Raw genomic sequence first — 12,432 nt, forward strand, 5'->3', positions numbered from 1 at the left:
CCAGACCATGAAAGCCAGATGAATCCCAGGATCAAAGACCACCCCCCTCCCCTTTAGCTCCCACAGCCTCACGCCCCTGCCCAATCGGTAGCTGTGCCTCTCCCTCCACATCTTGAGATGTTAATACACTTTGTCCACGCTCAAATTTAGCGGCGACGTCCTCAGAAATGCAAAGATGCTCTTAGATTACTCAGGAGGGTGGTTCAATTGGGACTCACTGGGAGGTTTTAGAAGCTGCCTCCATCTTTATTGGTCACATTCATTAAAGTTTCTGTCTTATCTATAGGACTAAGGAAGTGTGAAAGGGAACGAGGAGGGAGGAAGCTGCTGTTAAAGGATGTGAGGAGACGCCATTGTTCATCTGCCTGTTTGCTCTTCCTGCCCCTGTGTGCTTGAGCAGCCACCTCTAAAGTCAGGGAAAGCATCAAAGTGCCGTGGCAGGTGCGCGGACACACATGCTCACCTGGATGTTGGGATTTTGTCCGTTGATGTCAGCTTTGGAGAGGTCGGGGAAGTTGTGCAAGTCTAGGAGGAACGATCCGTGGCCGTCCCGGCGGGCGTTGCTGTCCTGTGTCCAGGGATGGGACGCCGGTTGGTGGGATGTTCGATGTTCCGGACCAGACCCTCGGTTTTCAGGAGACAGCTGTGAAGAGGAGCGGCTCCTTCCATTTTTGTTTTTCTGCTCAGGGAACAAAAAGAGACACAACAGTCTTTTTATTTTTATGCTTCACAAACTGCATTCAGATCCATTTTACAGCTAAAATACGTATTTTTCTCTTTTTTAGCAAATAAATACCCAGCTGCTGCTCCATGGTGATATGCTGTGGACAGATTTAGCTCTTTAGTAGAAAAGAGCTAAAAGAGTTTTCCTGCTATGCAGGGAGGCCTAAGCAAACACACCAAGAATATCTGTTCTTTAGGACAGAAAAACACTTGGTCCTGTGCCGGCGCTGTTGTAAATCCATCCCAAAATGACAGCTGAGGCATATCCCTTCCATCAGGTATGCACAGAAGAAACAATTACCTCTAAATTGGACAGACAGCCATAAGTAGTCGGCAATCATGCAATCTCTGGTGGCAGAAATAAGTTCAAAGGAAGGCATCAATCATGCGTCTCGCTTTCCTTCTTTGTCTGTGTTTTTGTGGCCGTTCTGCAGCTTGGCGTTATGAAAGCGGTGCTGTACGGTTGCGGTGGCCAGTCACAGACAAAGTGTCAACTCAGCTACATTGTGGTGGGCATAAAGGCCCCCGGTGGTGCAGCTCGTGTCCAGCCGAGCTGCACCGTGGGGCGATGCAGATGCTGTAAATGGAGCTGCACAGCAGGACTGGAGAGATTGGAAATGTTTGCAGCTTGTGTCCAGCAGATGAGACCAGACTTCATCTGATGATATGATGGATTCGAAAGAACTTTTACAGCACATTTTTTGAACGTGGGGTTCTGCTGTATAATTAAAACAATTACAAAAGCAGCCATAATTTCAGGAAAGAGTTCTGCGACCACCAAGTGAAGAGGTTTTTAAGCTGATTAGTGGGATAAGAGAAAGTATGATAATATTCTTCGTTTTTATGGAAGTTTTTGGACAACAGATTCCAGTCAATAATTAAAATGTTTTCATTCAGAGAGGACAGTAATAAAAAAAATTCCATAAAATCTGGAACATTTTGTGCATCTTGACATTAACAACACAAATGATCAGAATTTGGTATTTTTCCCAACTCTGGATAACGACATAAATTATCTTTTTTTACAATATTTTTTGAGCTTCTCATTCCGATAGTGCACATTTTCCACTGTTTTAACCTTAAACATTTAGTTAAAAGCATTCTACAACTACTAAAATGTAAAAATATTTGTAAAAGTGTGACTGTTTGAATTCACATTTTCAAATTCAAATTTAAACTTTATTTAGAATGCACTTTTCATACAGCCAGAGCAAAAAGTTTTTTTTACAAGTATATAGTAAAAAAAATAATAATAAATTATAAAACAAACAGAAAGCCCTCAACCCTTCCTACCCCTTGAACCCAACAGAATGAGATGTAAAATGACATGAATAAAACTAAAGTGTGAATAGAAACTGAGACTGATGTGAAAACCTGGATTGATGGTTGCAGATGGTTTGATGACTTGACTCCCATAAAAATGTGTCTATGTGCCATAAAGTGTAAATCACAACACAAACGTTCTGTTATTGGCTTTTTCTTTTTCCTTTTTTTTTTCTTTTTCTTTTTCTTTCCTTTTTAGTTTCTTGGGAAGAAATATCCAGAATAGAAAACTAGGAAGAACTAAACTTTTGTGCACCGTAACCCCCTTCAGGGTGTTAGCTCTTCTCTGCTGTACAATAAGCGAAATTTTATCATGTGAGGTATTTGTCACCGTAAAATATGGTATTTTATTGTTATTTTTAAATTAACCTTTATTCATGAGAGACTACTACGTTAAATCCTGGGAACAGTTTGTCAGGAAGGAATGTGAAACAAATGAGGTTTCCAACAAAGCCACAAAATGATAAAAGAGAACTGAAACACTGAAAAATGATGAGTCTCTTCCAGTGAAAATATACAGATTTGCAAAAGCACAATGGACACATTAGTGATTATTCAGCAGCAATTTGTCTTTTTACTTAAAAATAAAGAAGCAAAAGAAAAAAATCACTTTCTTTCCTTTAAATTTCAAGAAATGTCCCCATCAGAGCTAGAATCACTTAAATCTCACTGATAATAAAACATAAACATGATGCAAACATGTTGTTCTCAGTAGGTTCACCAAGAGAAAGTGAGAATCGTCATAAGTCCAGGTGTATTGGATTTATAAACTTCATTATTTTTGCACAAATTTGTCTTTGGGATATTTAAAGATTTTTTTATAACTTAATGTTTTTCTCACATCAGAGCAAATATTCCAGAAATTCTAACAGATGAAGGGTCTTCAACCTGATGCTGCTTCCTGCAGATTACACGTAGAATCTGATGTTTATACTGCAGTTTTGATGAATTTCATGACATTTTTCCAGCTCATAAAAAAGAATTAAAACAGAAAACTGCTAACATTTTTTCAGGTTTATCCTTAAACTGTTATTTTTCCTTCTATTTTGTGTCTCTTTCTCTAAGTACATCTAGAAATATGATAAAGTTTCTAGGATCTTTTATGTGCATCAAAGTAGAACAATAAAACAGCATGTGTAAATCAGTGCATTTCAGTCTCTTTCATAATATTTTTTTACTCGATTGTGCAATCATGTCAAAAGGAGCCTTCACAGGTGAATGAAAGCCACCATGTTTCATGTTTCATAATCCTTGGTTCACAAGAAAGATGTTCACGCTTAATTTCTCTCTGACATTTGCATCTTTTCATTTAAAAAAAAGTATTTTCTGCAGCTAAAAGCCAAACCTTTGAAGATAAAACTAAATCTGTTCTGCCAAAAGAACAGACGCAAATCCCCATCAGAGCCCCCTTTTTTGTACAAAGTTTTATCTGCAAATCCAAAAGTAGAAGGCTTTGATTTGGTGCTGCAAAAAGTCGGCCAAAAGAAGGACACGCACTGACTTTCTGTCTCAAGCAGAATTTCAACACAAGCTTCAAAAGAAAACTGGAGGGAAGAGAAATTTGGCCCTCTGCAGGAAAAGCTGTCAAAATTTAAGGTCATCACCAAACTGTTTTATTTCAAGCAATTTAGTAGAATAAGGAGAATTAAAGCTGCAAACAATGTTGCATGTCCCGTAGGGGCAACCTGCCCTCATTGCTCTCCAAATAACTCTTTCGACTCAACCTCAGTGGCGGAGACACTGGTTCAGGCCTGTCACTCTCTGCCTCTGACAGCCTGGTCAGAGCTCCACGTGACAAATTCATGAAAAAACTTGTTTTTCAAAATGGTAGCTTTTTGTTGGTTTTACATCCATAGCAACCATTTTATTTTTTGGTCGCCTGGGGTTGACAAACAGGTTGATGCAATTTTTAGAAGAATACTTTATAAATAAATTAAACTTTTGGGTTTCCTTGGCAACTGAGGTTTTTTCTTAACCACGCCCACATTCCTAGTATAGTCATATCGTATGTTCAGCGTAGCCCTTGTGCTATCCTAGGCATGTTTACATTAAAAGTGGGGTCACCTGGACCCCACAGGACAGCGCACTAAAAAACAAAGCAAGCTTTTTCCATGATTTTTTTTCTTCACTGGATTTTCAATCCTGTCCACCTTTGTCATATCAATGTAAGGCTGGGGTCATGTGGACCCTATAAGAGAGCATGAGGGTTGAATTCGGCCTTAGTCAGTACACTTGAAGTTTACTTTCTATATATCTTTAAATTGTAGAACTTAAATGTTCCAAATTAGTATGAAGATTCACATAGTACTCTTCCTACACTACATGTACACAAGTCTATGGTAGTCTATGGTACACTTGCTATACTTGTACTCAAGTATACTTCATAAAATAAACTTTCAGACTACTACTTTTTGGTCAGGGGAAGCTCAAAGGTCAACAAAGCTTTAGCAGTGGTTATGGACTTAACTTTGATCCGAGTGTGCAAATTATTAGCACAAAATTAGCACAAAATTAGCACAATAAGCCCAATTAGGTTTATTAACATACTTTGTAAGATTAATTAACATCTAAAATGAGGTAATTGTCTACAAAGGACATATTAATAAACTGCTAAAAAGCTTAATAAATGTATGAACTATCTTTTTCAAAATTATATTGAGTGTTTCGCAGCACCTCATCTAAAGTGCTACCAAGTTTTCTTTTCCCGTAATGAGGGAAAATGTGAAAATTACCAAATTTCACACTTTGTCCAGAAGTCCACCAGGCTATGGGTCTTGTGGCCGTCCTCAAAACTTCCTTTGGATATCCCTGACACACGTGATGTCATTTTTTTTGGAGGGGTTGTTCACTATGTCAAAAATTCATTTTCACCAGGTACCAGGTGTGTTTTTGAGTATGTGACAGGGGTGAAATTTTCGCTCAAAGGAGAATTGCAAAAACAATCTAGTCCTTCTGTCCGGGGGTCAGAATAATAGATTGTGTGTATTAAGTGTAACCATAACAGAGCTCAGGAGAAACCTGCTTAAATCTGAAAGAGTGTGCAGTCTGGGGCTGTTTTACAGTCTCTGTCAGTCAATGCCAGAAGAACATGTGTTCATTTGAAGATCAAAAGTGACACACCGGTTCTCAGTTTATCTGGGGCCTCCTCAGCCTCCCCCCTCAGCTTCAACATGCCATGAATGAGCACTTGCACACACAAACAACCCCCTCTCCTTCTCAGGGTATCTTCTTTTCCCGCCACCCCTCTTTCTCCCTCTGTGAGGAGCTGCTTAAAGGGGCATGACTCCATTTTCAATTGGAAGCAACTCAGGGGTCCCCCCCCCCACTTAGAGAGGCTGGCAGGAAATGAAGGCAGTTCACGTTGTGCCAGATGCTTTCAGTGATCACTCATGTAGAATAGAAGCATCCCTCCATCGACACACACCTCATGATGGCCGAGCACAAATGTTTGTTTTTCTTCTGATGAAACCAAAGACGCAGAAAACCCTGATATTCACTCTGCAGAGAGCGTCTAGAGTTTCCTCTCTGCACTTCAGGTGCACAAAGCTGTTTCCTGTTTTTTTGTCTTCCTGTGAATGCCTCTTTAAATTGACACCACTGCGTACTGTAGGTCTGGACAAGCATGGCTGAAAGGTGACATCACCCAGAGTTAGTGAGGCATACCTGCAGGAGAGAATAATAAAAAAACGGTGTTCAAAGCATGCCTCTGGTGTTATCTCCAGAAGGAATCTTGGAAAAATTGGACAAATGACAAAAGGGATGTTGAACTTAGGAGAAGAGGTGTATGTTTCGTGTTTCCTCTTTGATCCCTCAGGAGTAACTCCCTGCTGCTTCTCATCCTGCTCATCCAATCCAACATTTGGCCGGGTGACAAATATTCAATAAATTCCTGGGATGTTTCCTCATCTTTGCATGGTCTAATGTCCAGCGAAACACAGACGGGAAAGTAATTCAGAGATAAGAGTGATGCTGACTGGGATCATGACCCGAGTCCTGGAGTTATTTCAACAAATCATAAAGTATTCTCGAGGAAACAGCGTTCAATGGACAAACATATTACTGACAGATGACAGGTATTGGTTAAACCACATTTAAAATGTTCAGATATTCTCATTTAAAAGCCTTTACTGTCTAAAATGTTTGCAAAGGGGGACAAATTTTCCAGCCATTCAGTCTAATTGTTTTAATAAAATTGAATGCAAACTAACTATTTAATGAATACTGTGAATTCGTCATTTGCTGACCAAAAATTAAAGAAGAAATCCTCTATCTTGAGCTTCATCCTGTGAGGGATCCTTAGGCAAGACCCTTCACACTACAGCTATAGTACAAAGGGAGTCCACGTCTGGGTCTCCCTGTGCTGGTCCCCATCCCGAATAAAGTACAGGGTTGTGTCAGGAAGGGCATCTGGTGTAAAGCTCTTGCCAAACCAAATGTGCAGTGACCCCTGACAGGATGTGCCAAAAGGTGAAGAACAACAACATAAAATTCTACATATGCACAGTTCTAAGAAAGTGCTCATATCATGGATTTTATGGCAGGAGCCTGCAGCCTGGTAGAAATGTGAATGTGGCCATACTTTAGACATGTGGGATTTAGGGTTTAACAAATCTCAGATCAGAACTTGCATCTTTATCTGACATCAGTATTTCTTGACACAAATTGATCTCAAAGTGATTCATTTAAAGCTAAACATTGACCCTGAACAGATCAGGTTGATGCTGGACTCTTCAAACACCCTCTAGGACTCAACTTTGACCTTCTGCGTTAACAAGTGAGCTTCTGATGACAGAGGGGTCCCTGCAGGTACCATTGGGGAGGTGTGTCCGGCGTGGGGGGTTGATCTCTGACCCTGGATCATGGTTGGAGAAAACATCCATGTGTGCCAGCACAGACCCCCTCAGACCCCGGGGCGCATGGGGGCTTGAAAGCCTCCAGACTCACCTCTGCGGGCGCCGCGTCCTGGTCCAGGCTCCGGGTTGCGTTGGCCTGAGGCAGCGGGTTGCTCCGCAGCACGGTGATGTGCAGAGTCAGCAGCAGAAGTCCCAGGAGCAGCAGCAGCTCCGCCGCCAGCCGCACCATCCTCTTGACGCGGCCGCTCTTCGGAGGTTCCGGCGTGGCCGGAGCCCCGACTCCGCCTCCTACCGGTGCAGAGACTCCGATCTCCGGATCCGCCGGGGACGAGGAGCCGCAACACCACTTCGGAGCCACTTCGGGATCAGAATTTCAAAAACAAAAGGGAAAAGGATCCAAAAGGAGGGGATGCCAAAGAAAGTGGTTAAGTGTCTCTGGGGCCACTCCTTTTTGGAGAAGTATTTCCCTGTTTTTTTTTAAGTGTCTTCATACGGGTTGAAGAAGCTGCAGATCAAAGCTGAAGCTCTGAACACCTCTGTGCGTCCTGCAGCGCGGATCCAGCCTGCAGCTCCAAGTTTCCGTCCCCGCTCAGACCTCCGCTCAGCGCGCCTCCAGCTGCCTCCTCCTCCTCCTGCTGCTGCCACAGGTTGCTCCTCTCGGTCCGTTTCTTCTTCTTTCTACATTCTGTGAGATCTAATCCAGCGCATGACTCGAGGAGAATGTCTTCAGGTTACAGGTAGTTTGACAAAGAACTCGGTTTTCTAAGTTAGTTCTGAACTGCGCGCGTCTGTTTCAGAATTCATCCATTACGGTGGTCAGTGCGCGCGCAGGCGTGCGTCTCCGTCGAGTCCTGCTGGAGGAGAAAAGTCAACCCGAATGTAAGCAGGGCTCCTCAGACACACGCTGGTCCTGTTGTGCGCTCTAGAGGTGCTTTTATACCAAACGCGCCAGCACGGGCGCCCTCCCCCCGGTTAACTCTTTCCTCCTCGCCAAGTTAAAGACCCACTGTGATGAAAAGGGTGTTTTTGGTGATAATGAAAGACATTTATGAAAACAATTAAGATTAAAATTGCATTTTTGAATATTTCCTTTTTTTAATTGTCAGTCAGGAGCAAATTAAAAAAATCACATTTGTGACGTAGAAAATACACTGGGCACCACCCATTCTGATCCATCCACTAGAACCATGTACGTCTTCTAAGGTTTTCCTCGCCTGAGCTGGCATTTGGGTTTCAACTGTACGGCTGGATAGCGCTGATATTGCTCGCCATTTTTGTTGCACCGCTAATGTTAGGTTGCGGGTGTGAGGGGCTGAAAGCTAGCGGGACAGCATGTATGCAGATGATGGGAAATGGGGACGGGGTTGCTCTGCGTCAACAGTCCCACCACAACTCAGAGGTGAATTTCTGATGAACTACTGTCACTCTGCAGAAACTATGTCCTAGAAAACTTTTTAAAAAGAAAGTTAGCTACATAATAATTATAATTCCACTGGGAAAGCTTTGAAAATAGATCAAAAGATGGTCAGAGTGGGAATTAAGTGACTTTTCAAGGCAGACGAGGAAGAAAAGGACATTGACAGCTTCTATCTGGGACGGACTGTCTTTTGTATTTCAGACTCTCATGGAGGTTTAAGTGAAGAACTACATCCACTTTAAAGTGGCAAAGCAAATACAATCATTTGAAGCTAAGTCATGATTGGTGGTTTATATTTGCATTATACTGTCCATGTCGCAAACTCAAACAGAAAGAGCTCCAAAGCATCACTTAAGTTAGACAAATGGTTCAAACCTTTATAGTTTGCGTGTGTTTTTATTTAAATTTCCATTTGCCTTAACAACTGGTTCCATATGTGATTGACAGCTTTCTGCACCCCAGGCTAAACCAAAACTCCACGCACACTGGAAACAATATCTTTCTCATAAAAAGTTAAAAGTATTGAATACAAGATGTTTCTCATTAGTCATAAGTGTAAAAAAACTGTCAATAGAACTGGTAGAATTTGTTTTATTAGCCCTAAAAACCCATAATTAGGGATTTTGAAATGATAATTAGAAATATTATGTCAGAAAATAGGCCAATATTATGAAGAAAAGTGAAATATCTTTAATGTAGGTATATTTAGATCCATTGTTATACTTTTTCATAAATATATATATATATATATATTTTAAGCGCAACAACTGTATTTTAAGATTAATTAAAATAAGAACAAGAATTTCCTATTTTAATATAACATTGTTAAATTATATGTAAATCATTAGCCAGAAAAGTTGTTTTATTGAAGATATGAATTAAAAAATTGTTTTAACATCAAACGACTCAACAAGATATTCAAGATTTATTGTCTTTAAACAAGTCATTACATCCTGTTGAAAAGTAGCCTAACTAATAAGTATGTGAAATAAGATAATTGAAAAACCATTAATCGCAAACGTAATCCAAATCAGAAGAATTGTGCCAGATTCTTTAGGATAGTGTTCAAAGCTTTTGTTTTTAATTTGCCTTCATAGTAATGATAATAAAAATATATATTTTATTCATTTAGTGTTTTTAAGAAGTTCCCCCTAAAGCAGTTCCAGATTAAGTATTATTTGTGATTTATACAGACACTTTACATAAATTTTTGTCACAAACGGGCAGACAGCTGGTTTCAAATGCAGCAGGTTTATTAGCTCAGACCAAAAGAATAGGAGTCAAGAACAGCTTTAAGTCCAAAGAGCTAAATCAAAGTCAGGCAGGCAGAAGTCAAAACCAAGCATGAGGGCATCAGATAACCAGAGTGGTCAGGATCCAGGCAAGAAACCGGGCGGACAGCAAACAAGCAGAATCAAGGCGAAGCAGGATCAGGTGAACAGGAGATCAGGTCAAGATGAAATGCTCGGTATGCTGACTGAGTGGCACAAACAATACTTTGCACTGAGCGATGATCTGTGCAGTGCTTAAGTGCCATGTTGTTGATTGACACAACCAATGTTAAAAAGTGCACAAATGTCCGCAAGAAAACGGCTATGAGAAAAGATGAAGACAGGTGGGTGGCATCCAGGAACTGTGGGTTGGGGTTGCTGGTAGATGAAGTGCATTCAGTCCTCTGGAGTCTGTTCCCGCCAGTGACCAGAGGGGGAGACAGACTGCTGACTGAATTTTATCACTCTGACAGATTTGCCTGTGATGAAATTGAGTGAGTTTTTAATCAAAACTAGCTTCATAATCCTCCTTATTTTTATTTAATTTAATTATATTATTTCTCAGAGGCATTGCAAAGTAAAAATATCACTACAATGAGCCAAAATTAGCCAAAAATACCTACAAGTGCTGTTGATGAAAATGCATACATTTTGAGACATTATAATAGATGTAAGACACATATCATTGCATAGATCAGACAAAGGGGGAGAAGCATATGATAAATCAATGTAAACCAGTTTGCTGTGTTAACCCAGTGTTTGATGTGCTTTTTAAACAGATTGTCTGCGGTATTAAAAAGTCGCTCTGACTGAAGGCACTTACAGCTACAGTACATGGACATGTCAGTGTGTTCTGTATGTTATGAAGTCTACCACTCCCTCCCTCTATGCTGAGTTCTCTGTCTTACAGCTTGTTTTTTTTGTCAAAGTCTTCGGCTGTCCAAATCGTGCACCTCTGTGCTTTGTCTGCTTGGCTTCAAACTGGAAGTGTCTCTGTCTAAATGAAAAACAGAGAGCAGCAAGAATGGTTGGCCTGCTTTGGACACAGTGGTGAACATCAAAGGCGTAGCAGAGGATCCCCCTTCAGAATAGCAGCTACATGCCATTCCAATAAGTGCAGCGCGTTTAGATCTGCAGTTCAAAAGAGGCTGGTGCAGGCAGGCAGGCAGGTCCTGGGAGAGCTGCCACCAGTAGTCGAGCTGCACAGATGTTTTGAATGCCATAGCAGACCATTTGCCACTTCTGATGAAGCTGAAGGCAGTTACAAGTAAATGGAAGGAAGCCTAGCAACACACGTGCTCCCCACCTTGACTGACTTTCTGGTGTTATTGGTCACTTTGGCCCGTTTGAAAGCGACACCTCTGATGTGGAGCTAAAAACAAACAGTTTGATGTTTTCTGCTGTTTTTTCAAATCCCAGCCAAACAGAAATAAGAAAGGTTCTTGGGACAGAATGAGTTAAATAGACTCCTCCCTGGGATGTCCAGAGTTACTTTTTTATGAAACCATTTCGTCTTTCGTAATCTTAATTTTATTAGTTTGGAGACGGAAGACAAGGAAGGTAAAAAAAAAAAAGGGGCCAAAATAAGGAAACAACAGAAAACAGCAACTTAACAAATGTTTAAGATTAGTAGTATATGAGTTTATGTGTTTGCTAAAATGTTCTTAAACTTTTTTTAAATTTACATAGACAGTTTAATGCAGAATTTAAATAAATGTTTTAGAAGTTACTGAAGTCACTCAGATCTCAGACTCTGAACTTGCTGGTCAATTACCAATCACGTTGGCTGTTTACAATGATGTAAAACGACACAGAACCCCCTGATAACACATTTTCAATCAAAATTTAACATGAAAAAGCTTTTAGCTTTGACATTTCTAGTTTAAAACAAACAAAACAAGAAGTATGATGCAATTCTTGGAATAAATCCAAAACAATTTAGTGGAGCTTTGCCTGTCTTTAGACATTTCCCCATTGTTCTACTTTTTCTTTGGATTTTTTGGATTTCTTCTCTTTTATTTTGTCTCTACGTGTTAGATCTTTGTCAAAAACCCATTATGATCTCATCTTTTTGTTTGTGGCAGCAAAAAAAGAACATTTACCACTCTGAATTTGTCTAATTTTTTTTTTTACAATTTCAGGTTTATTGTGTAATTATTGTACTATAATGACGAATATCTGTTAACAAAAGAAAATAGTGTTGAACTAAATAGATGGATACCAATCATTGCCACAAAAACATGTTTAAATGATTTTCTTGTGATTTTTGCGGTAAAAAAAACAAGAACATTTACAGCTCAGAATTTAGACAGTTACAGGTTCTTTGTGGAATTATGGTGTAATATAAGCCATGTGCTGGACATCTTTTCTTAAACTGATGCCCCCAAGACTAGTACTGGATGAGTGGAAGAAGATGGTTAATGAAAAATATCTGTAAAAACAATGACTAGAGTTGAACTAAAAAAAAATTGAAATCAATACAATACAATTAAAGATAAATCAATGGGAAAAATGCTCTGAACTACTAACAATTTCACATTTTTTAATCCCAAATGAATCATATTTGGACAGATTTTCCAGTTTCATCTGGTTTGTGTTTGTCTTCCTTTATCCCCCCTGGTATTTAAACAGCCCCCGTCTGCTCAGCTTCATGTTTGAGGACCAAACTTTCAGTTTCTCTTCACACACATCAGGTTTTCTGCTGTGAACTGAGGTGTGTTCACATTCAGACTTATGCATAAAAGTACACAAAGCGGAATCGCAGACATCCGAAAGACATTAGCGCAGCTTAATCCAACAAAAGAGGCCACCTTTCAGCTGCTCCTCAACGTCTTTACCGAGTATT

The 12,432-nt window shown here is 40.1% G+C and overlaps 1 protein-coding gene across 1 annotated transcript in view; it reads right to left on the reverse strand.

Moving 5' to 3' along the window:
• ism1 (isthmin 1) overlaps positions 1-7,975 on the reverse strand; it is a 12,274-nt gene extending 4,299 nt beyond the window's left edge. Inside the window, exons 1-2 of the mRNA XM_024298083.2 lie at positions 6,991-7,975; positions 464-679 (exon numbers count right to left, since the gene is read on the reverse strand). Of these exons, the coding sequence (XP_024153851.1) occupies positions 464-679; positions 6,991-7,128 (354 nt within the window). The 5' untranslated portion in view covers positions 7,129-7,975. The remainder of the gene's footprint in view (positions 1-463; positions 680-6,990) is intronic.
• Positions 7,976-12,432: the final 4,457 nt, after the last annotated feature.

Source organism: Oryzias melastigma, linkage group LG15, assembly GCF_002922805.2.
Source record: "Oryzias melastigma strain HK-1 linkage group LG15, ASM292280v2, whole genome shotgun sequence".
In the NCBI taxonomy this organism is placed as follows: Eukaryota; Metazoa; Chordata; class Actinopteri; order Beloniformes; family Adrianichthyidae; genus Oryzias; species Oryzias melastigma.